Here is a 26783-nt window from a genome sequence, read left to right as displayed (position 1 = left end):
ATAAGCGAACACAAAGTGTTCTGGTTTTTTGAGTTCAATCATTTTAATGCTGGGCCACCATTTCTGAGGTTCTGTCAGAAAGTTCTTTGCACTGTATGAATTTGCCTTCTTAGGAATTTGTAAATTTGGCAATGGGTTGTGTTTTGTCTGAGGGACTGGAATCACATATGCCTTTTCTGTATGCAAACATGTAATTCAAATTAAAATTTAGGGGTTTTTTATACAAAAGGAATAGTTCATTGACAAGGCATGCAAGTCAGTGATTTTAACAATTCCTTTTTCCTAGTATTTAGACATGTCTTTTAAAGTAGAATTTTGATGCATTTAAACCCTTGTGTTGCAATTTGAGTACAAACCCTGTCCCTCTGCCAGGCTGGATTAGAGACAACCTGGGTCTTGCCAAGGCAACGCTTCCTTATTGCTGAATCCTCTATCAGGGTAATAATCCCAAGGATACTTTGTGACCATGCATCCATTTTACTGATTGCTGTAATAATCTATCAGAACTGATCAGGTGTTAGATAGAGGTTTTGCATATTAAAAAGGAACTATTTTCACAAAGCAATGACAATAATAGCACAAAAAAACTCTTAAGTAAAGAGAACAGCAGCAAAACATTGGCAATTTTGCCAGTCTGGAAAATTTACCTGATGTTATTTATTTTTAAATGCACATCTAACTAGAAAAAACAAAAAAAACCACCCTTTAATAATTTTGTACATTTGGGGATGTTTTCATTTAGGTATTTACAGTATTCTGTTTTTCATATACCTGGACTTATGGCATTTATCAGTTTTTTATCCACTAAAGTCTGAACCCTGAAAAAGACCATCTTCCCATCATAAATACTAGACTGCAATGAGACCTAAACTATTAGTGAAATAGAACAGGCTGCTGTGAAACACATTTGCATGAAATACCTTAAAATATATTACAGCTCTTAACAAAAAGCTTCTATCCAAAGACTTGGGACTTCAGTTCAGTTTGCCTAAGCACTCAGCATGTAGAGCTGAGGCATTATCCCTTAAAAAGTGGGCTCTAATCCAAAAGGAGTTTTTTTGTTATTCCAAATTTTGTCCAGGATATCCAGGAAAAAAGCCCCTGTATTTGTTATGGGATACACTCAGACATGTCAAGGATTTTTTTTATTTAAACATAGTCAGGATTTTTAAACCTCAAGAGAGTTTTGGTGATCCTCAGTATGAAAGATGAACAGAGTTTTAGGTTATTATTTTCCTGTTGATTCAATCACTTCTATCAACCATGACAATTGAGAAAGTATAAAGAGAACTTGCATTAGAGACACATTGGGCTGATTCCTCATTTTCTTGGGTTTTTTGCCCAGTTTTTTGCATATCATGTTATTAGACAGTATCCAGTATAATTTCTGCTTAAGCAAGAGGTTTGCTTACAAATGTTTATCCTTCCTGTTGAGCATTATGGTTTCATAAATACAGGAATAGAGACAGGGACGAGATGGAAACTCCCTATAAAGTTCCTATTTTAAACAGCATAGAGAAGAGGCATCAGAGACTCTCTCCCAGCCTTTTAGACTGAGGGAATGAGGTGATAAATTAGGGATGGACTAGATTTACAGATCACCAGGTCCATTCCTTTATCAGAATAATATTGCTTCTTAACAGCTCTCCAGATACTTTGTTATTTAGCACTTCTTTTGTTTTAATTGCTCCAAGACCTACATGATTCTCCATAGAACCACTTTGTTGCAAATGTAGCTGTGCCATGGAGCCACAGAACGAAATTATTTTAGCTCTCAATGGTGCTTTAAATATGTAGAGAGAATAAAACTGCAGTTTTTGTTGCAGTTTTTAAAGGAACTGTCTGTGAGTGGGAAAGGCTCTTGAGTAAAATCACATTTCATGAGAATGCATTTATATCAATGTAATTCCATGTTTTTTCCACTGGAATTTCAAAACAAAATTTTTTTTCATTTTTTCTAGACATTAATGAATCTTTTCAAATACACTAGGGTTTGAAATATTAATTAATTTCTACTATTTAAATAGTTACTAAAACACATGGTATATTTCACACTAAATAAGTATTCGTCATAAGTAATAACAAATACATTGTTTTACATGAAATTTGCCATTATGAAAACTAAAGTATACAGCAAATTTAATTACTTGGACATAAAATTTCAGGAGTTTTGATTTGGAACGAAAATAAATAAGATGTCCCACAGGGCTGACACTTTCTTTTCTTTTTTTTCATCTCCAGGAAAGTCTTGTAGTTCTTTATTTTTTCCTATAGGACAGGGCTTCACAGGTGAAAATCTTCCCTGTCTCACACATTTTGCATTCTGCTGGGTTGGGATCTCTTGGGATCTCAGCCTTCCGTGGCACTGACTGAGTCCTTTGGGTCTGAATCCTCAGCCCTGCACAGAAACTTTTCTCTGTGGCCCCTGAAAATTTTATTTGTCCTGTTACTGCTCTGCCTAACAGCACTGCTCCCAGTGAGTGCTGGTTTGGGCTGGTTAGGCATGATTTTAGATATCTGAGAGTTCTGTCATTATGATTTCTATTTGTTAAAATACTCTGTTTGCGTCCAACAGAGTTGGCAGAATTTTGTGCAACAAGGACATCCTAACAAAAATGAAGGAGACAAGGAGAAATTCCAAATTTCTGGAAGCTGACTTTTCTGCCTGGCTTTTTTTCATGAAAGATTAATCCTATTAATAGTCTTTTCAAAAATGAAATATTCAGAATGTATTGGAAGTACTGTCAGCAGAGGATTTTCAAAGGATTTGCTGTATTTGTTATGATCCAGAAAAACAGAGGGAGGAGGGAAAAAACTTCTTAAAGTACTTACATGTGGACTGTGAAATGACACAGATAAACATTTAGGTAAATTCAGACTTTTCTGAGCCTAATGAGGCTGAGGTAATGAACAGAGATTTGCATTATAGAGAGGCAAGCCTGTGAATTGCAGCCCAAGAAAAGCTCATTTTATCTGCCCGAGCTGTTCCTCCAGCAATAGCCTGGGAAATAGGAACCCCTAGAGGTTAAAGATTTAAGAATCATTTGCAAAACCTTTCCTTTTTCCACTGATCATCTGTGCATATGACCAAGTATTATAAAAAGAAAATTTCATTACTTATGCATTTTAATAATCAGTATAATAATATTTCTTGATCCTTAAAAAAGGGGGTTTTACGCTCCATATGCATTTGAATATCTAAAGGATGATTTTTACATGAAGAATTCAGTTAAGCTATAAATGCTGCATGTTTTGACTTTTTATTAAATGAGTTTCTTCTCTCCAGCCTTATAATGCCTTCTTTGCTGCAGTAAAGTGGATTATGACTGAACTTGTCTTGTAAGTAGATTTCATCAAGAATCTAAAATATTTCTGTCAATTGCTAAATATTTCTACTTTTGAATATTAATATTTGTACCTTTCACATTTTACATGCATTATGCTACTTTTCTTGTATCATTTTAAATATATTAATATTTGTCAATCGTTTTTTTCAATTTTGCATTTTTGAAATCTGAGAGAATTTTGGCTGTATTATGTGCACTTTCACTTTTATTACACTCATGGTCTTCACTTATATCTGCATGGCTTTGTTTAGCAGATCACAATACACAACCCAAATTTCTTTCTGTGGTTACTGTTCAATTTTAGATCCGTGTCTGGCTGTTTGTGATGCTGCTTGGGTGGGCTGCTGTCAGAGCAGGAACTTGTTACCCTGACTCACTGTATGGTTTGTCACTTCATAAAATTCTGTAGGAAGGACCCATTACAGTGCCAGATAAGGTGCACTTGGATGCTGCTGAATTTTTCTATCTCCATTAATTCTTCTAAAATTCCCAGTTAATTCATAATGATCATTATCTTCAAGAGAAGATGCCTAAGAAATAGAAATATCACATGGAGAAGAGGAAGCCTTAAAATGCATTGTGTTATTAAGCTATATGATTTATTATTCTTCTTGTCTGAAAGCAGAGCTGCAGATATGAGTGAATTTTATCTTTACTGACATAAAACTGATTTTTTCTTGTAATCATTTTGTTTAATTGTAAATTGTATGAGCTTTTTTCAAAGTTCAGAATAAGAGTTAAGGAGAATTAAATAAATGGCTGCTGCCAGAGGGCAGAGATTGATAAATGCAGCTTTCTAAGTGAATATAAGGGAAATAAATTGTGTTAAAATGAGACTGATGCTACATTTCACAGATTTGCAAATGTTAAGAAACTTTCTATGTTTATAAGTATTGTAAATTCACAGGCATATGATGAACTGAATGTTGGTTTCACATTCTTTACTTTACAAAAACTGATTGGCTGATACTTTTCAGTCCATTCTTCCAGGTAAATCATGGTGTATTTTAGTGCTCTTTGCAATTTAGTTAGAGTTCATTAGACAATGGTAAATCTTTTCTGCTCCTCGAAATAAAACAGCCTTATTATTTCAATTTGAGAATTAATAAAAGAAACTATTTTGTGTGTGCTCTTGTGTGGTAGCCAGGACAGTTATAATCTCATGGCATTTTGCTAGAGTTGAAATACCCACATGATGAAGAAATAATGTTCAACAGCAAAAATAGAGTGTGCTGCCATGCTTTGAGAGTTTTAATGAACATTCCAAATACAATCAATATTTTAAATTAAAAATGGGTAAATCTGTGATTTATTGATGGGGTTAATTTCAGAATAAGTTTTCAGAAGTAAAAAAATAACCCAGTAAAAATATGAGAATAGGAGTAGGTGCTAATCCCAGAGTTATGCCAGTAACTTGAATTTCAGTTCTGTGTTAGCTTTTATTTAAAATAGGATTAATGTTATCAAGCTACTGCCAGTTCAGTATTTGGAAAACATTCTGTGGGATAATGTGAAAACTCTAATCATTTCTCCAGGTTCCTTGTGGAATTTAATCTATGCAGTTGGTGGCACTCTGATCTAACAGCTAAAGGTAAGTGTGATTTTTTTTCCCTAGAATAATGGCAGAAATGTCTAGAGTAATTAGGACTTTTGAAATTCAGATGTGTGTACACTGTTTTAGATTAAATAATAAACATCTGATAACAGTTTTCCTCCCAAGCCAGCATTCTCTTCTTTGTTAATGTTTCCTAAAACACAAGAGAATTAAGATCTTCTGTGAATAACCAGTAAGTGCTGGTGTGCACTCTAGGAACACTGTACACTACTATGACAGAAAAGTTAAAATAGTAGATGATGATTAAATATGTTTTTTAAAAACATTTCTCTTCATTCAAAAACAATCTTTGTGAATAAAGCAATTACACTGTTTTAGTTGTACAACTTTTTTTCTTTTTTCCTAGAGCTGCCATAAAATGTAGTGGAGTTATTGTCCTGGAAAATGCCATTTCAAAAAAGTGTACAGAAATATGACCATCTCTATTATTTCATACAAAAATAATTTTTAAAGCTTAAGATAGTATATTTTATACTAAAAAAGGCTGATCTGTATTTTGTTTTATTATTCCATTCAAAAATAGACATTAAAATGTATTAAAATTCAATTTGTTCAAAATATTTTTTTAAAATGCAGAAGCTTCATTTGAAATAATGACAATTTTTAATAGTTCCACTAAGAATGGGAAGTTTTCAGTGTAAGCTGTCTTTCTGTGTTTTACCAGACTTTTTATGGCATTTTTAGAAATGTTTCTCAAAACTAAAGGGCCACTTTACAAGAGCAGTGCTCTTCAAGTGACAATTTAATAGGCAAATTGTGCTGTGTGTCATTGACTGGTGTAAGAATTTAAACTGAATTCTTCAGCTTCATATTTGCATATTTCTTAGCAAAGCAGGGGATAAAATTGCTGCTTTAGGCTTCATTTAATATTTGCATTGCCTGGATACTAGGCTGTCTTTATGCCAAAATAATATCCTGTCTGAAGATAAAATATCAGTCAGGCCCCTAAAACCAAGACCAACTGTTCAGTGATTTCCCTAAGCATGAAGAGAACCATCCCTACCACTGAGGCTGTGAAGGACAGCCAGGTTTGCTGTGCAGACCCAGAAAATGCAAAACCCTTCCTTGAGGAGTAGCAGCCGTGCCTGTCCTAGTCCCTGGTGCTTGCAGAGCAGCCAAAGCAGCCAGTGTAGGAAATATATATTTTTTTTCCAAATGTACTGCACAAATATGTTTTAATATAGCCTGACATGAAACATCCAGTGGAACTTGGATTGTATGCTAGAGAAAATATCTTTCAAACACAACATCCCTCTTCAGCTCATGAAAATGAATGTCTGAGTTTGTGTTTTGAGAGTGCACTCGTTACAGAAGAGGCAATAATAACTTCCAAACTTTCTTTTATTTAAAACAAAACTATCAGTGCAGCACTTTGATGGACCAGTATTATTGAGAAATTTCCATTCATGGTTAGTTGACAGTGAAGTTTTAATTTCACAAGTCACTTGCTCCACTTCTTTGATGAGTTAGGAGTATTGGAAATACCCCCTCAAGATGCTCATTGGCATCTCAGTATTTTTAGAGTAGTGCTTGCCCAGCTCATATCTGGTTAGATAGCAAGGGATGGTTGTTTGGAAGCAGCATATTTTAGGAAGAAAAAGCAGAAGATATTTCACAAGAGAGCAGAAGAGAAAAGCAAATGCTTAGGTATTGTCTTCTGTAATGCTATGTTACCACACAGAGTTGTCATATTTATGACTGCACTTTGTGAAATTAAAATTAATAAACTTGCACATTTAATTTTTACTTAAGAACATTTACCAAAGCTCAGGGAAAAAAAAAAAACCAAAAAAACAAACAAAAAAAACCCCATTAATTTCTCGAGTGGAGAAATTGCTTCCCACTGAAACTGTGACATTAATAGAATGTGATGTACTGTGGAGATGCTTCTTTGCCAAACCCTGCTTTGGAAAATACTTCTGCACAAGATCTTGTAATTGCAATCACATTTGTAAATGAGAGAGAAGAACCCTAAACCTTGGACAACCCCATCACCTTCTGGACTCTGGTGAGGTGCAGGAAATGTGAGACCAGTGAATCTTTTCAGCCTCTTGGATACACAAGCCATATGCTGATACAAGTGAGGGTAGACTCAAAACACAGGTGATAAACTCCAGTCATTCCTGACAACAGATAAGGAAAACAGAAGAGAAAGGGAAGAGATGCAGTAGAGCTAGTAAGACAATTTTCTAAAAAATACTGAACCATTAAACATCTCACAACCACAGTGAAAAACATCAGAGATAACAAAACTTTTCTGACCAGCTTTAGTACCTCCTTTGAGATCTGTGCATTTGATGGAATAATTTTTGGGATTTTATCACATACAACAAGTGTGAACAGTTCAGAAATGCCTGCCCTGGTGTGATTGGAAATGCAGATGTGGTGGCTCCCCTGGCACTGCTCAGTGGATGCACCACTCACTCAAACAGATCATCTCCAGGGAAGGTCTGTCAAGCCCAAGAGCCTGTTCTGTGTAATCTATTTTTGTCATACCTCATCTTGTTTGCCCACTTAGCAATTAGTTTAAGATAGGACTAACATTTGTGCTGATGTGCAAAGTGTATCTCTGTGTTAAGAAACAATGAAGGGGTGGAGAAGAAAAAGAAAGGGAATGAGGGAGAAACATTTTGTGTCAGATACTTCAGAATGAGAGCCAGAAGAGCAGCTGTCCTGTAGTTTGACCTTGAACCAGCCCCTCTGCTTCCTGGTAACTCAGTTTCCCGATCTGTAGGATGGAAATAGTGACACTTTTTCCTTGCATTGCAAAGACTTCAGATTAAAGGTGCTATGGAGTCTTAATTATTACTATTTTGGGAAGCAGATAACAAACATTGCTGTTGGGTAAAGTAACTCTTCTGCCTCTCCCACCCACAGAGTTATTTTAACTGATGAAACCCTACAAAGATTCCCCAGCTGTAATATAAAATACATGTTTTGGCTTCAGTAAAATATACCACAATTTACATACCAAATAAATGTAAACTCCCATGAATAAAGGTTAGTGATGCACAGCACCACTGAGATAAAAGTGACAGTAAATCCATCTTGGATCTACACACAGAAAGAATAAAAACTCATGCATAAATGTAAAGTAGGTTGGCAATGGCTAAACCATTAATAACTACTTTAACAGCGATATCTTGCAAAATTACATTCTGTGGATAAACTTTTTTTTTTAATTTAATTGAAAAAATAGCGTTATGCACTGCCTAGGAAATCTCACAGGGTGGCAGAAGCTGAGTAACATTTCCGTTCTCTGTGAGCTCTGTAACACAGCATCTCATGTTGTTCACAATTTTGTGTGCTGTTCTTCTCATGTTAACATCAAGATGTTTTTTCCTGTGCCTATAGCTCAGAGGTTGAAGCAGACCCTGGAGCCCTGTGACACAGAGTACCCAGCCTTTGTTTCCGAGCGCACCATAAAGGAGACCACGGGGAACATTGCTTGCGATGACTGTTTCAAGTAAGCCCTTTCCATTTTTTTTTTTTTTAATTTTTTTTTAATGCAACTGTTTGTGACAAAGCAATAAAACTGAATTATTTGAGGCTGTGTGGAAGAATGTACGAGTCTGTTGTGTTTTATCCTGGGTACTGACCTCTGTCAAGGTGTCATTTCTCCTCTTACAGGGGTCACTTAAAACTTTGATGCTCTTAAATTAAAGCCGTGCCTATTGCTTTCTACCAAAAAAATGTCAAAGTGGTAGAGGCTTATGTTAATTTCAAATAGTGAATGTTTTAATTCTTTTCCTAAACACAGGCAGCAGCAGCATTCTAGGGGCATAGGCTGTAAGACTTAGATTCAAAGGTAAGTGCTGTTCAGTCTCCTGTCCAGGAGTGAAACCCTGCTGGATAGGTCAGGAATTCCCTTGTGCTACAGTGAGATCTGGTTGTTTTACTGGAATGCCAAACAGATTTTCCTTCTTAGAACTGTTAGTCTGAAAGAGTGGGAGACTATTAAATCTATTCTCCAAACTTCCAGTGCTGGGAAGCTGAGTTAATAACAAATCTCACATGACAGTGCTGTAATGTCATTTCTACCAGTGCTCCTGTAAACTTGTCCCTTATAGAGCAAAAAGAAGTGGAAGATTTCAGTCTAGCTTTCCTCTTTCACACTGAAAATGTATTTATTTCTGCATTTGCTGCCCATGTGCTGTGACATTTTGACTGTAGTACTGGTACATTTTAATTGTGAAACTGCATAGGTATTGGTTATGCAAATTTCTGTACTTTGATAAGTCTCTTAATTGGATTTCCTTTATGCTGAGAGCTTGTCATCACCAGGAGATTAGTATTTACAGCAATAATTTGTCTATCAATATAAACGTCAGGAAGAATTTATAAGTTAAACAAAAATTGTTACAGCTCTTCCTTTCCAGGCTAAATCAATATGCAATTAGCAAATAAAGGTGAAAACTTCACTTTGAAGTCAATAGGTGTGCTTCTGGACTTAGTCCTAAATTTTCTCCTTGATATTTTCATTACTTTAAAACAGGAAACAGGAGTAAGTACACTGCAGATAAATTTTAAGTGCTAATATTCACTTTTCATTTGCTACTGACCAACTTTTAAGTAGAAGGAAATTGTTAATGTCTAGTATGAATAATTGGTTTTATATGGCTTTGTGGAATAGAAGTATGAGAGTGCTTTGTAAATTGATGCTCTGGAACCCTTTAAATGCAACAATGGGTCCCACTCCCTGAAAAGTACAAACTCAACAAAATCAAGCCGTGATTTTTCCACTTGACATATTGAATACAAAGAAGGTTACACTGCTGGGAGTGCTTTGTGCCAACATTGTAGAATTTAAGCAGCCTTATTTTGTGATAATTTAACAGAAAGTTACTGAGAAGTTCTGCAAATTATCATGCAGTCCTGGAGGTGTTCCAGGCCAGGTTGGATGGGGTTTTCAGCACCCTGGTCTAGTGCAAGATGTCCCTGCCATGGCAGGGGGGCTGGAACCAGATGGTTTTTAAGGTCCCTTCAAACCCTAACCGTTGAATGATTCTGTTTAAATATTGCAAACAGACATGATTCCATGCAAAGAAGATTAATTTAACAGGACTAGGTTTTCTCAAAGGAATGCAGATTTTAGTCTGTGTTCCTAGGTAACTTCAGGTCAAAGGAAATAAGTTTCAAAAATAATACAATTCTGCAATACTTGGAACACACCAAGTTGGAAACTGAGTTTAGTGAAAATTATAGTATTTCAAAAATAATGCACTAAGATCTTTTTCATAGAAAAACATTTTGTGTTCCACAGTGGAAAAAAAAATAAAAGAAAACCCTGTAAGTTGCAAACTGATCTCAAGGCACCCATTATTTTTCTCCACAAGCAATGGCAAAACCTAAAGAAATAATCCAGAAGAGCTGTTAGATTCTCATGGGAAAGTTGTTCGTTATCCCGTTTACCCACTGTCATTAACAATCTACAAATTGCATCTAAGATTGCAGACTGCATTGGATTCCAAATATTTTTGTTATAACCCAGGACACTTTCCCGCAGAACAGCTCAGGAATTTGACCCAAAGTCCTTTGTAGACCTACATCTTCTGACCCAGTTTTCTGTTTCATAGCTTCAGTACCAATAAATATTTTTACAAGCAAGTGTATTGCTTAATATTTGTAATTTAAGAATGATGGGCTCAATCAGTCAGAATTCAGGTTCAATCTTTGATGCAGCAAGTCTGGAGCTGACACTGTGCTGGTGCTTAACCTGTGCAGCATCACTTTGAGCCAGTGGGATTCTTTTCTGTGTCCTCCTTAGATCATGTTATAGGTTAATCTGTGACACATAATTGCAAATATTTATTGCAAATAGAAGAAGATAATTGTAAATATTTACCTGATTATGCACCTTGTGGAATACTGAAAAACTACTTGAAAGTCAGTATATTGTGAAGAGGTTTGCAGACAAAAGTTGTGCAAATACTCTGCTTTAAGCAAGTTTGTGTCAAAAGATACCCCAGTCCCTGGCTTTTGTTCCTGCAGTGCCAGGCACTACTATAGAGCCCTTGTCTGAAAAAGGAGACTGAAAACAGTCTCTTAGTAGAAGTAAAAATGATGACTGATGTTAATTGAAACCATATAATGTTACTCAGATAAGACATTTTGGGCACAAATACTGTGTTTTTGCTAACAAAGTCACAGTCATAGCCAGCAAGGTCACAGGGTGAGGGCAGAGGCTCAGTTTTATTCTGTTGTGGGTGTGCTGTTACTGATCTTGTAGAAATACTCTGTCCATGCACAGAGGGACAGTTACCAACTGCAGTAATGAAAATTCATAAACATTTCCAATCATAAATTTAATCATGGGCACTTGGATTTAAATTGAAATATGCTAAAATAAATCTCACAGTAGAAAGGACTACCTGCTAATTACTTTTTTAACAGCTGGCTCACATTTACAGCCATCTCTGGGAGCTCATTCAATGGAAGGACACCTATACACCTAAGCAGGCTTTGAGTCAGGCAATAAATATATACAGACATATAAAATGCACTCTCAATATGTAAACTTATCTCTTACAAGCAAACTACTTTGGGATAAATTGCAACGTTTAAAAACGATTTTCAAAAATATAGGTTTTATTAAGAAAGCAGGAGCCTAAAAGAAAATAAGAATTAACATAAGAATGTCATTAGGGTCAGGGTTTGGCTGTCCCACCCCATAATTTGTTGTTATTCAATATCCCAACGATTATTAAATTAATCTGTTATTTAAACAGCAATCAAAAACAAGTCAACCCACATTTTCTAAGCACTGTCAACAAGAGAGAAAAACTGGGATTTTTTGAAAAATCTGAATTGGTTTCATATTTTCCAGCAAGCTATTCCTTTTTATTGCAAAAAACCTAATAAAAAACAAACCCCTTTACTTCTGAAAACTTATATCATAGGCTGTTCTATCACAGCCTCAACGTTGACAGTAATTAATTGCTAAAGAGAAATGTTTTTTCTTTATCAGTCTCAACTGGCATTTGTTCTGTGAGTCAGAACTACACTAATGACAGATGGACTTGGTATGGGCTTTAAAGGTGCTGTGCTGCTCAAAGATGAGTTTCTGATTAGACATCAAAAGTTTTAGACGTTATATGTCTCAGTGCTGCCTGTAGTTTTATAAAGTATTGTCCCAATATTCTAGCCAATTTTAAATATAAGTGTGCAAACCAATGTTCTTCAGCAATGCTCACAGGGTACCTCACCAATTTTTGCCTTCTGGGAATATCATCATAACAAATTTTAGTTGCAGTAAAAGTGTCTAAGAAAAGAATCCTTAGAATGTCAAAGTCCTTATAAAATAGAATTGATGATGGCTATTAAGACATTTGATTAGAAAATGTTTGCCAGTCTTTTTAGTATATTCTCCCATGTCTTTGTAGAACAAACAAAAATGGTTTTGTCTAATTGCAAACCTCATTTATGCATGAAAATTCAAATGTTTTTATTTAGCTTCATTTGGGAAAATACCATTAATTTCAGCTATAACTGCTATGAAGGTGAGTAAAGCAATTTAGTCATCTGACTATTTGTACTTTAATGTTAAAGTTTCTAAGTTGCAAGGAGCCAGTTGAGTGCATAGTTGCCAAATTTGTGTGTGCACTGTAAAAACTGTGGGTATACAGATTAGGCAGCAGTTGCACAGTCAAATGCTTAAAAATTTGCCCTTTTAACCTCTCCTGTTGATGTGTGATGACATATTGGACTTGGATGAAGATCAAAAATCTGGCCTTACTTCCAAAAATCCCCCTTCACTTTTAATTGCAGCACTCATGGGTCTACAAAGTCAATACCAAAACCCCAAAGAAACTGTTTTGTTTCCAGTTGATCCTTTGTTCACAATCTTAAGACAAAGAGGAAAGTAAATATAAGAAAGCCATATTGTCACTAGGGAAGCAAGGAAGCATTTAGGTAAAATCATCCTAACCCTGGGAAAGATTTATGCATATTTTAATTATGCCAAATATAAAAGATGAATGCATGTACTTTATCTTGTTGGGCATAACTTGTAAATTGCCTGTTAAAATGTATAGGAACTACTTAATTGATTAAACACTGTCCCATCTATCATCTATTTGTCCCAATAGAATGTTAGTAAGCAGACATTAAGTTAACAAGGAAAACTGTCAAGAAACCAAATTGTTTCTCTTGCTTTCTCATAGACTGGGCATTGAATGTCATTTATTGTCAAAAAAAGACGTAAATGGCAATGGAAGTGTAGTTCAGGATGACACTGAACCCTTCATGTGGATTTATAATGGCAAATTTCAGACTTGTCCACTAAATGCACAGATTTGGCAGTAACAGATAAATAACAACACAAATTAGATGCAGACTGCTCAGGGCATGAGTCTATTAGTGTCAGGAGCAGTGCAATCTGCAGACATTAAAATGGAAATGGTTTTTAAAACCCACTTAATCTCGAGGCATACCACCATTTGCTAAAATATTTCCGCATTTCTTTCTCAGTAGAAGCTTGCCAAACTGCTGTACTTGATCATGTTTAAAACGTGAAAATAAATACACAGTTCAATTTCCCATGAAATAAATAATCATTTGCCTTTTCAGATGTAGTTAGTTTACTTCTAAACAAACCAGCTTGCCACATAAACCAGGGAAAGCATCCAGGGCCGATTTCTTCTCTTTCAGAGCTCTATCGATGTATTCTGAATGTCCCTGTGTCTGTCCTTGGGCATTAAGTTATAGATTCTAGATTCTAAATTATAAATCTTCTAGAAGACATTTTGGATTGTATTCTTTTTTACTGTATGGACCTTTTATCATCCCAAGGGAAATGGTGTCTCTATTTCCCCACCCTGTGTGTTCTTTCCCAGCGGCCGTGCCCGGTACCCGCAGGACGGTGGCCCATGGATGCTTTGACCTGTGCCCATGCTGGGTCCCAGGTGTGCTGCAGCCAAACTGCTCAGGACTGCTCTTCACAATGCTGAGAGTCCTTCATTTCTTTCAGCTCCATGCACATTTCTTAGGTGTGCATGGAGCTGAAGGAGTATCTTCAAGGGAAGCTCTGCGTTTTGCATGCCTCAGTGGTTCATTGTTGAAGTCTCAAGGATCACAGTCTAAGTATATGGAATTATCTTGCACTTCTCTTTTGAAAAGTAGATCTTCCAGACTTGAAGAATACTTATGGCTGTTAAAAAGTCTTTAAACTTGAGGCAACAGCAGTATTTCTAGAAACTTATTTTAGCCAAAACCCCAAAACTCCAGAAGATCCAAAAATATTTTTTCCTTGTTCTTTCCTTGTAAAAAGTATCAAATTATGCAATTTAAACTGCAAGAATTGTTTATTAAAGGTCTTTATACTTAGCTTAAAATGTTATATTGTGTGTTACCCACACTTCTCCACTTGCAGGCTGAGTAACTTTCTCTTCACTTCAAAGGCACCAGTGATTATAATGTTTGTCATGCAGGTGTAATTTAAAGTCACTGTATGGGCAATTTAATTCTACCCTTTGATAATGTATATTTTGAATGACCAGTTCAGGAAACACTCTAAATTACTATTTTCATTTAAGAAAAAAGGTATATAAAATAATAGGGCAAGACATATCTAAGTTACCAGGCAGGTCTGTGCCTGCCAGTCATCAGTTTAACAATCCCTTGGACAGTTTTCAAGGCTGGAGAATTTCTGTTTGCTTGGGGATTGTGTTTTTTTTTCTTTTTTTTGTTTCAGAACATTTTTTGTATGCTTGCTGAATTCTGGAGCATTTTAGTTGTTTGTACACAGATTGCCACCTTATGTCTCCCTCTGAAAGCACCACAAAATCTTGGAATTTTAGTGAAAATTAAGTTTAGCTTATCAGATTTTTCTCTCACCATCAGGACAAGACTTGCATTCTTTCTCTTAACTCCCCACTTCCAATAAAACCTCTGCAGGGGAATGTGGTGATCTGCACCCATTCACTCTTCATAGTTAAAATCAGTACTCCATTAAAATATAAATCATAATCTACTTAAAAGTTAGCTTAATTTTACATTTTAAACAAGCATTAATAAATATTAATGAAATGATAGATAGTAGCTGATGCAATGAAAGGATGCTTTGTAATGACAAGGGATTTAAAAAGTTGTATGTATGCCATAATATATAGAGCTCAGTAGTAATATATATTATTTTTATTAATAATGGCTTGGGATAGGAAAAAGATTATTGAAATTGAGAAACGTTGCAATGAATTTTTAAAGCCAGGCACATTTGTGAAGAATTGCTAATAATGTAACATTATTTTAGTTTGTAATATATTCATATTATAGGCAGATTTAAAACAATGCAAACATGGCTTAAACATCTTTACATGGAGCAGTTTCCTTTTTAAAGGGTTTGGGGTAGCTTAATGAATATTTTAAAGCCTTTAACTTAGAAAAACAGCTTGAATCTTAATATTTGAAAGCCTTGCAAGGAACATTTATATATTGATAAACCAATGCAGAGTTTTAGCTGGCTATGGAAAAGATGGCACGTTGTCTGCTTGAGTCTTTCAGATGTGGCCTTCTCAATCATTGCTAAAGTTTATGTTAACAGAAATAAATTAACAACATCCTTGCAAAACACACTGTGGACACATCCAGTGAGGACTTTAGCTCCAGGATTTATTGCTCTTTTAATGTGAATCTCCAGGTCATTTCTGCTTTTTATACTTCAGTTTCTGTTGTGCAGTTCCTTGTTAGAGTCATATTGTTGATGAGACTTGACCTAAAGTTGTGGAAAAGAGTAGCTACCAGTTCTTGCAATTAAATGTTACTTTTACGATGTCATATGATATCTGTGAGCCTTTCTAAACCAGAATTTATCAACTTGCTTTTTAATCTTAAAATTATATTTAGAACCTAGCTTAGAAATCATATAGCATTTTAAAAAACACAATCTGAGATGTCTCTCAATAGAAACCACAACTACTTGTGTAGTGAGCTAAAGGACTCTGCTAAAAACACATATTTGCTAACATGCTGTAGTGGAGCTGCATTTTTCAGCCTGGATATCTTTCCTGACCTCTCTGTTGTGGTCTTGTTAACCAGGTGCCACTGTGAAAAGAAAAAGTCTTTAGGAGACTCTGATGTGATTTGCTTTGTACCAGTCTCTGTGTCCCCTCTCTTGGTCACTGTGAGCACAGAACCAGGTACCCACCATGCTTGTGGAGGCCCACACGTGTCACACTCACCTTGGGTTTGTTCAGGGGTATGAAAGCTGGCAAATATTTAAAGCTTGTGGGATTTCTGGTCTTGATTTCTTTGATGAAAAACTGCCAATACATTTTAAAGCTGGAGATGGAAACTCTCCATTTTCCTACACCTCATATGGAAAGGTGGCTGCACTAGAAAGGTCACAGACAGTCCAATGCCTCACTGCACTGAGGATCTTCAGTCATCCTGAAGGCTGTGCACTCTAAGTTTTTGGATGTTTGAAGCATTCCTAACATGCAGTTGGTCAAGTACTCTTGTCTGAGCATCAGTTAATTGAGAAAGAATCCCCTCCTGGTGGGGAGTGAGTGAGGATGGGCACTTTTGGGGGATCCTGGCTGAAACCCCTCAGTTTCCAGCCATGGCACGGCTCCGTGGGGCTCCGAGCATTCAGCAGCACAGGAATGGTGAGGATGACACTGCTCACCCAAATCCTCAGTGCTGAACTTTGCTCTATGTTTGCACTGATACCAAATTGTACTGCAGTGAGGCTGTATGGGGTGACAATATTTTGCTAGCATGAGGTCAAGATCCAATTTCAAGCCTGAGGCTAGAAGTTTATCTGCCTCTTTTCATGTGAGAGAACCATTAGCTGATTTTTTATATACAGCTCCAGCTCTCAGAAATGTTGTTATTGGCATATATGTTATTTTTACAAATTGCATTAGATATTTCATTCTCTGTCATCATTTATTTGGGAAAAAAATAACAAAACAAAAAAAAACAACCAAAAACAAGTAGCACAACTTGACTGTGATATAAACATTTCATTCATTCATTACAAAAATGTGATAAGCGAGAGAGATGTGGGTTGGAAATGTGTCCAACAGCCTGGAAAGCACATGATAGGAGTTGGGAAACAGCAGAGTGGATATCTGCACTCCAGTTGAATTCTTAAAGTTTGTTCCAGACCATTAGGGTTGAACGTTTGCAACCAACAGTTATGTGAGTAACACATATTTGAGTGCAGCATGCACAATATTTTCCATTCACTCTGCCCTCATGCTGGTATATTTTTTTTCTGTAAAAAATAGGAAAGATCACATTTGACAGATGTGAAATGTAATCCCAAAGTTACATCCAAAATACTCCAAGTTCATTAATGGAGGTTTGCAGACAAAAAATGTACTGAAACACCAAGGGGGAAAAGGCTGAGTTTAGAGTGATGCTCAAGAGCCAGAGTGGCCACTAAGGGCTATCAGAGTTCCATGGAAATTTAGACACTTCCTCACATCTTTGTGCATTTGTTTAGGTTGCCAATTTGAAAATATTGTCATATGTTTATTTCAGTTCAAACTACTCACAGTGAAATTCTTCCATGCTTTGTAGGATTTGTCCGCCTGAGCAAACAAGTGCTATTTAAAGGATCTTTTCTATTGTCACATGAAAATGATTGATATGATTATGTATGTGCAGGAGGGACATTTGCTAACACAATACTCTGATTTTCTACTCATAATTTGATTTTAAGTCCCACAGTCATCACTGTGACATTAAACGATAGTAATAGTGTTCCAGTGGTCATTAAGGAAAAAATTGAAAATACATACATGGATTTTTTTTGCCCTTAAATCAGGCTGCTAAGCCTCCTGAGCATGGAATTAAGAGTGAATCTGTACAGTGATTTAAATATTTATATTACTAAAATCCTGCCTAAGCCATGTATTTGTCATGACCACATATTCTACTGCATAGTGTCTGTTATAAGCACAGATATAACAGCAGGGTATTTTTGTAAAATTAAAAGAGATTACCTATTGCAAAATACAGCACATAGATCAGCAATTATTACTCATGAACAAAGTTTTTTTAAAGCAAAGTGCAATAATGAAGTATTTCTATGAGAAAAAAATAATTAATTTTTAACAGGAAACACACAGCATTTTTTTTAAACAAGCTGAATTGCTTTTAGTGTTGTTGCTGTGTTCAAATCCTCCCCAAATTACAAAGAAATATCTTCCATTCTTCAGTATAATGAGAAGATATTCTTTCTAAATGTTCTGGTCCCACAAGCATAGTTTTATCCTGTGTCTTCCGAGTTCCATGCTGCTGCTTGACATTAGTTCTGTTCCCTCTAACACTTTTCAGCCTTTGCAGCTGTTTGAAGAAAACAGGGGGCCATGGATCTGAAAATCAGAGAATTCTGAATGCTCCCAGGAGTTCCCTGCCATTCTTTGTTGCTGAAACAAGCCTTGTGTCAGTGTCAGTAGCCACCAGAGCCAGTGGCACCAGGGCTGCAGGCCAGGAAAAGGAAAATAGCTCAGTGCAAATGACCAAGAAATGGTGGTGGTTGGGATCCTCAGTCTGCACTACCCATTATCATTGTGCCCTCTCTTACAGCTGCCAGGCCCCTACAAGAAATGCTGTGTTGAAACAGCTTCCCCAAGATTCACTGTGCTGGGGCTGTGGAAGTGGCTGCTCATTAGCAGGGAAACCTCATGTCTGTGTTTCAGTTTATATCCTGTCCAAAGTTGAACACCAGTGGACAAGCAAATGGATTACCTCTCCTGCATGGAAATACAGAGACTGAGCTGCTCAGCTGTAATATTGATTTCCTTTAAGAGCAGATGCTGTAGTCAAATAGTGGGGAGTAAACAGCTTAAAGGTTAGGTTTGCTTGGCTGGATGAGACACATCTCTGGTGCATCTGAAATAGAATTCCCTCAGCTTTGCCTGTTATTGATCCAGCTATGCTAGGAAAAGAAAGGGGAAGCCAACTGCATTTCAGAGACAAGGTGTTAAGCCTGCCACATACGGATTTTGGACCATATGATTGAGGTATTTGTAGTGAAGCAATGGCCTGCATTAAGGAGGGGAATCAGTGACTGACAGAAGGGTGAGATCTGCAGGTTGGCCAGTGAGCTGGGCTGGGTCTGTCAGGGGATACAGCAGCTAGGAGGGACAAAGGGCACAGCTCTGCCTTGCTCCTGCTGGACCTGCCTCCATCAGCATGGGAAATGCTCCAGAATCTCTAAGGTGACATTTTTCAGAGTTCTCATGGCAAAGGCACCTCCTGCAGGAGCAGCAAACCTGCTTCCCTAGAGCCTCTCCCACAGGGCACTGTCACTGCTTGTCCTGCTGTCCCTGTCCTTTGATCTTGGAGCATCTTCCTCCTTTCCCAGAGAGGTTTGTCCCTCTCCCAGTTCCCTCACAAACACTTTACCACCCAGGGCTTCAGAGACAGAAAGATGAAAGGAAGAGAAAGAAGTGTGGAGAGAAGGCATTGCTGCAAGGGCAGTGTCAGATCAGTCCCTGCTTCTGCACTGTCTGTACCGTAGATATTCTAATTATTTCTCCTTACAGTAGAAAGCAATTCTTATAATATGAATTTTGGGAATTAGGTTGGGGGATTTGATTTGTTCAGGTGCTTTTTTTAAACAGTCTGGGGAAGAAATTATTATAACTATAGAATATATGTTATAACTCTTTAAAGACTTTTACATGTACAAATAAAAGGGAGAGATTCCAATTTAAATTTAAACAAAAAAAAAAAAAAAAACAACAACAAACCCAAAACCAACAAAAACCAACAAAAAACAAACCCAAAAAACCCAACAAACCAGATTTGAATGTAATGTGCTGGCTCAGTCAGAAAAGGTGCTGTAGCCCACACTTGGCTTTGCTAAGTGTCATGTTTCACCCTGTTCAGGATGCATTTCTCTGCAGGATCACGTTCCATCCATTGGAGAGAAGGACCCTCCTGCAGAGGATGGCTCAGATCCCCAAAGCCAAGCTCCTGCCCTGAATTGTCCTTGAATAATTTGTGTCTCTGCATGGCCAGAGCTGGAGGTGCTCACCCTTCTACTGCAGGAACCTGAGCTATGTGCTCAAAGCCATCAGGTGTGACTGCACCCCAGCGTTTGCCCTGCAGTGCTCTTATGATGCTTTCCAGGTTACAGGCTGCCTAAAGGAGTGAGAAAGAACTGATTATCTGTGGGAAGAGTCATTTAGCCACCAGACACACATTAAAAGTGTGCTTTCTTCTCATGCCTTCAGAAGCATGACTACCAAATATAATTATGAACACAGCACTACCTGCAGTCCAAGTCTTTTTTTTTATAATTGCACAATGAAAAATTAATTTTTGAGGAACAGATTAATAAGTATTGCTTTTTGAGCAAATATTTTCTACTTCCAATTAAAACATGAACCTGTTGTATTTTTCACAAATTAAAACATGAACCTGTTGTATTTTTCACAAATTAAAACATGAACCTGTTGTATTTTTCCCAAACCTGTTTGCATTTTATTTGCGCTCATGCTTTTATATGGACCAAAACCAAAAGAGGTTAAAAAGAAACAGATACTGTGTGTGCAACATGACAAAATTGTCATGTAACACTCTGACTCAAAATACAGAGTTCCTTGCAGAGTTACTCTCTGTTGTTTTTTTTCTTCATTAACAAAATAGTTTGGCATAACTAGATTTTCTTCCTCCCTCTCTGTCTACCCCTTTCAAGTATTAAATTTCTTCCTTCCCCACCTTCCCCACAAAGTCAAGAAACAGTTTGTTTTCAGGTCTGTTTTAAGCCTCTGAACCTGTACATCAAATAAACCAAGCTAGTTCCTCCGTGGATGAAAGATGGAGGAGAAATTATTAATAAGCTTCTTATTGACTCAAAGTAGCTTCAACAGGAACCCCAACAGTTTAGTCTGTTTTATATTTGGAGATATTTGCAAGCCTATTCCTGTGCTGCCCCACTGAATGGTGGTGATGATACTGCACTAGAGGAAAAGGATTCAAATCAAAAGATTTACATTTCTTAAAACAAGAAGAGCTTTATCCTTTAAATGTGAAACCTTCTCTTTAATAATAAAGCACTTAAACATAGACTTTCTTTTGATTGTTAAAGCAGCAATAAAGTTCAGCCAAAGCCCTTACTCAGTCCTTGAGAGTTGGTTTCCATATTACCAGGGACACAAATGCCAGCTTAAGCCAGCAGGTGTTCAGGAATGGTTATTGTAAGAGAACCTTTAGAGCCTCACAGTGGATCTCACAAAAAGATAATACCATTTTCCCTACTTTGTCAGCGACTTCATTTCTCCCTGCAGCCATGGAAGCTGTTTGCTGGAGGTTTTTCTCCCTTGCAACAGAGCCTTGGCTTACACAGTGAAGTATTTTGGTGGAATGTCTCAGTCTCTGAAAGGCTTTGGTCTGACTGTGTTTGTGCACCTTTTGTTTTCTCTGAATGTTTGGTTCCTGAGACTTACTGGCATGAATGTTCAAAATGAATTTCAAAGATGCATATGCATGTCACCATGGGAACAGAAGGCTGGGCTCAAAGGGCAGAGCTGCTGCTGGGATGATTGTGGGCTTTATCCAGTTTGGGCATGGAAGCAGTGCCATGTGAATTATCTGAATAGTCACACAGCAACCCTGTTGGTTACAACTGGCACAAATTTCTCTGCCACTGATCTGGTGAGGGTAGGAATATCTCATGACTGTGAAATGATCTTAAATTATAATGGCTGAAGGAGGTATATTTTGTTTGTGCAAACTATTAGAAATAGAAAAGAAAGCTGAAATGGACATTTTTTGCCCTTATTTATTTGGTTGGCTCAATCGAGGTCTTGAATCCTCTATCTTCACTTGTTGGTATGTTGGCTTTACAACTTCATTTGCAGATTATGTTTGAGAATTGTGTAAGGGGAAACATCCATATACTTCTTGATGGAAGAAAACATTTTCTTTTAAAATGTTAAAAAACTTCTAGCGGGAGGATGAGAAGCAAGTTATTTCACTTTTCAAGATATTAGTGAAGTTGTTATTGTGCACTATGGAAAAAAATGCTACAGAGGGCCAAAATGTTCAGTATTTTATGTTTCTTTATAGCTCTGTGGCAGCCACCATAAGCTTAGACCCTTCACAAACTTCTGTACTAGTTAAACAGCCTGTAGGTCTGTGAGAATATTCCCTGTTTGGTAAACAGAGTCAAGGTACTTCACTGATACCTTGATATAGCTCCTAGAGAGGGGTTTTTACTTAACTAATATATTGCTCTTTGAACTGCTTTTAATTCATAATTTCCATCAGTTGATGCAGGTACTGCATTCCCCAAATGGATGAAATCAAAAATAATGAAGGCTTTCAGTAATAAAGCAATACAGAAAATTTTGCTAGACTTCATAGTTTAGCTGTGTAGTAATTTACTCAGCATCATAATTCTGTAGTTGAAACACTCTTCTGGATTAAGTGCTTTCATCCCAGCTAGGTGAAATGATGGGAATTTTTCTTCTCCCCTCTCTAGTTTGAGGAGGGCATAGCCTCTTACTGCACAGCCCTGGTGGCACCTCAGAGTGGGTGAAAGAAGGATCAGAATGGGAAATTTCCCAGCTTTCCTGAGCTGGCACCTTAATTTAAACCTGGCTGTGGGGTACATGCTTTCCACAGGCTCCAGTGTTCACCTGGGGGGTGACAAAAAGGGGTATCAAAAAAGGGCCTGAATTTGGGCACACCACAGGTAAAACAGAAGAGTAATTACTCCCTTCTCAGCAAAAAGAAATTAATCCTTTAGCATCCAATTAATTGTTAAAGCATTTTATGCCCATCAGGTTCTTTTCTGAGCTAGTTTTAAAGGTACAATGAATATAAGTTTCAGACTGCACAAAATGCAAATAGTGCCAATTTCTGGCAATAAAAGTAATGTTTTTTCTATCCTTTACTGTTTGATTTATTCATAGCTGTTTTGAGAAATTCATGCAGTACAATTTTGGTGCTATTGCCTGCTAAAGATTTTTCCTCCTTTCCTTTTATTGGCCCCATTTCTCCCACACACAAATCCACAAAGCCACAGATGCTCCATTACAATGATGTCAGTCTTGCTACATGCTCCAGCTGTTTGGTAGGTACATTTATAAAGTTCAGCCTTTTACATTATGCCATAAATGTATATTTCATGTATAAACATAAAGTTAACATATTGCAGATCACTCTAAGTGTAATTTTAATGGAGGTTCAGTAAGTTTAAAAAATACTGAAAAGCATTTAATCTTTCCGTTGGCAACATTTTTATAGTAAGATTTCCAAATTTTTTTTCTTAGGCTAGGTCTAAATATTCCCTGCCCTCTCTGCTATTTCATCTTCTGTGATCTTTGGAAAAAGCAGGGAGTTATTATAGTAAGACAATATGTATTTTAAAGAAAGATGTCTGAGGAAAAATATGTTTCTCTCCACATCTTCTTGGTGCTCAAACCCTCACTTAGCATTCTGTACATTTGCAGCAAACCACACTGCAAAACACCTAATTCTTGGAGTTGCCAGATTTCAGTGATATTTGACATGGCTGACATGCTGCTGATAGGATGTACCAATTCTAACAGATTGCTTCAAAATTTCACGTGGAATTGGGTCTGAGCTTAAAGCCATTTTTTGTATTGTGTCCTGAGTTTCAAAAGAAAGGCTAAATAGTGTCCATCTGGCTCTGCCTTTTGCCCCTTTTCTCTTTGGTGTGTGCTTAAGGGTTCAGCTCACAGCAATTCTGTGCATCACTGACTGGTGCCCACAGGATCCTTCCCTGGGTGATTTCCTTCTTACAAAAATGCCTTTATTTTTTTGCTCTCCCTTTGAGTTGCCTACTTTGTCTTCATTTGAATGTGGTGCTGAGTTATCACCATATTTATACCAGATAGTCATTATTCTAAAATAAATCACTTTGGAAACTGCTGAGGCCTAATCTCTGTTTTGTTGGCTCAGTAATAAAATGGCTCTCCAGAGGACAGATGAAAGCTGATCAGGAGTTGCTGTTGCTTCAAGCAAGACCCAGGGTGCACAAAGGCCCTGATACAACTGTAGAGACTCAAGTTTGGGGCTGTGAGCTGTCAGTGTGTGGCTGCAGAGGAGCCTTCAGTAGAGTTGTGGATCTGTTCCATTCCAGACTGTAAATACATAAAAGTCTGATAAACTCCTAACAAGAACCAGTGGCTCAGAAATGCTGATAATGTCACCATTATTTGTTTTCTTTTTAATTTTCAGGTCTTTTGTTATCCAGCAGATCCCAAGTAGCAACCTCTTCATGGTGGTAGTAGATAATGAATGCTTCTGTGATTCTATCCCACCAATTACCATGGCACCTATAGAAATAAGATATATCCTTTTGTTATTACAAACTGGTCAGAAAGAGATTCAAGATGCAAATATTGAAAAACTTCTTATCATGTAAAACTTGTATTGCATGACATCATCACCCATTATATGTGCTGTTTGAAATTAAGCCATCTGGGAATATGTTCTCACATTTTTTCAATGTGCATTCACTTCTCTTTTTTTTCCTGTTTTTCACAGCCAATATGAATTAAACAAACACACTTACATGGATCCTGTGTAGCATAAGGTCATGGTCATCCTTATACAGCTGAACAGCTTTCAAATAAGCCACTAAATATGTAATTTTCTTATCAGATGGACCTCATTATACTGGAAGTTACAGAACTCACTCTAATATAGATATCTCTTTATTTAAGGCTTGACTGGAGCATTGAAAATGTTTCAGAGTCCTGCTTTCCAAATCTACAAAAGTTTAGCAAAGTAAATATATCACTTGATTTTTTTGTTGCTCTACTTCCTGTTTTTTGCTGCTCTGTAGTTCAGGTAGTTCAGGATTAGTTTTTTCCCATAAACTGGAATTTTTCAGAAGCAGCCTGGGGTGTGCTTTTATTGCAGACTTATGGAAAGGCAGGTCAGCAGTGTAAGTGCACACGTGCTGTTGAAAACACAGATCACAGAGAGAGGAAAGCACTAGAATCACTTTCTTTTCCTTGTGGTGCCCACACATATCACCTGGGGGTTTTAATGGAGAGGAAGAAAGGAGCTGAAATTCACTGTATTCATTTCAAAACAATCCCATGAGAAGGCAATGCTCAGAGCATCTCTCCTTAACTGCCTTGTACATAATGAATCCCTTAAATGTGAACGGTTGAAATCTCAGAAGATAAGAAGACGCCCAGAATCTTGTCATGGATTTCACCCTGAAGTAAGTTTCTATCTACTTTTCCTTTCTTTTGAGCTCTGGTAAATTTTTTATTTCTTTAAAAATGATTAATAGGAAAACTATCTTCCAAGATGAAATGTTGGGAAATCATCATAAGACTCAGTAGTCAGGGATATTGGAAGTGCTACAAGTGTTTTTTGTACTGATGTAGACAATGCCTTGAGTTGCTGCTTCTGCAGACTGGTTTGTGTCATGTCAGAGAACGTGGCAGGGTATGAGCACTGGCAGCCAGGAATATCTGAGAACTTACTCTGGCCCAAGCAGTGACCACAGGATTCCTTAGAGATGGCTGGGAATGTTCTGCTGTCAATGTTTGCTTCAGTAATTAGTGTCAGTATCAACCCTGTCATGCTATAATCATTGTGCTCACACATAATATTGCCTGGGAGGGATAGTGACCCCTCCACACCATGTATTTACTGCTCTGTGTTGTGAATAATGCTCTCACACAGCCCAAGGAGAGCTGGTAGAGACCAGGATGTGATTACAGTGGCTTGTACAGGAGAGGTTCATTGTCATCCTTTTTACTCTGGAGTGACTTTAATTTCTGCCTCTGCTGATATAATGTTCTTGTAGAACAAGACCTAAAGTAGAAAGTAGAGAGGATGCTGTAGTGCTTGTTGTTTCAGTCTACAACCTAAACTTGTTCAACTCCAAATGTGTACTTGCATTAACTTCCTGAGTATATTTAATTTATGGGCTTTGTTGTTTGCATCAGTGCTCTAATGCCTATGTTTGCTAAAGAAGCATGTGTCATAATTGACTGTAGTGGCTTGTATTTATTTTCTTTTGTTGTTGTTTTATTTTCTTTAGGAAAATGCAAGAGAATGTGGCGGTGTCTCAGGCCTTAGTGCTAAACCTTCTCTTGTTCTTCTTCCTCTACTATTGATGATTTTCTCCAGGTGACATTGACTGATGTGTTCAACTGGCATGCTAAAACATGGATAAACTGTGAACTGGGAAATGGTGCAACATAGAGGACATGAAATATAGTCAGAGCATCAGCATTTCATGATTTTAAACTGTTGGTGATATAAATTCTTAAAGATATGTTGAAAAAAGATTTATCTTTTTACTTTGCAAGTCGTGCAGATGTGAATTTGGCATATGGCAGTCATGATTCATCAAAAAAGGACTTGGTAGATAGAGGTGACCATTGCTTTGTCCCATTGAATACAATTTAAACTGTGTACTTTTTTCAATAAAGTATATTAAAATCACAGTTTCAGAGTGTATTTTAAGTATGCTAATATATTTGTTCAAATAATGAATGATGGGAAGAAAATAAAATAAATGGATGATATTTTATTATGCTTTTAGCCTCTTTCTGAAAAAAATCAGAGAAGAAAATGGGACTTGGCTTTTACAATAAGGCAGAATAGCTTTTATTAACAAGCTAAGGAAATACCTGTGTGTGTATGAAACTGAGCAGGTAATATATGGTGCTGAATTATAGAGAAGGTTTGGTTTCTGGAAATAGCCATAAAATATCTTACCTGCATTTAGAAAGTGAGTCAAATCCTTATTAAAACCTTCTAACTTAGGCAAGCTTTGGGTCAAATTGGTTGATTTGGCTGCAGATGGCAAAAATCAAATACTTTTCATCTGAAGGAATAGGAAGATATCTAGAACAGCCCAG

At 36.9% G+C, this 26783-nt stretch overlaps 1 protein-coding gene across 4 annotated transcripts in view; it reads left to right on the top strand.

Moving 5' to 3' along the window:
- CACNA2D3 (calcium voltage-gated channel auxiliary subunit alpha2delta 3) overlaps positions 1-26452 on the top strand; it is a 385811-nt gene extending 359359 nt beyond the window's left edge. For 3 of the 4 annotated variants that reach the window (XM_071439768.1, XM_071439767.1, XM_071439769.1), the window contains 6 exons: positions 3287-3339; positions 4883-4938; positions 8317-8428; positions 24130-24245; positions 25047-25126; positions 25958-26452. In XM_071439768.1, coding sequence (XP_071295869.1) covers positions 3287-3339; positions 4883-4938; positions 8317-8428; positions 24130-24245; positions 25047-25126; positions 25958-26050 — 510 coding nt within the window. In that variant the 3' untranslated portion in view covers positions 26051-26452. Of the gene's footprint in view, positions 1-3286; positions 3340-4882; positions 4939-8316; positions 8429-24129; positions 24246-25046; positions 25127-25957 lie in introns of those variants that run through there. The other variant, XR_011681184.1, reaches the window with a different exon arrangement.
- Positions 26453-26783: the final 331 nt, after the last annotated feature.

This window comes from Agelaius tricolor, unplaced genomic scaffold, assembly GCF_023055355.1.
Source record: "Agelaius tricolor isolate 1412-34295 unplaced genomic scaffold, bAgeTri1.0.p SCAF_14, whole genome shotgun sequence".
NCBI classification, from domain to species: domain Eukaryota; kingdom Metazoa; phylum Chordata; class Aves; order Passeriformes; family Icteridae; genus Agelaius; species Agelaius tricolor.
Note: the sequence above shows the minus strand (reverse complement) of the source record. Positions and strands in the feature narration are given on the sequence as shown.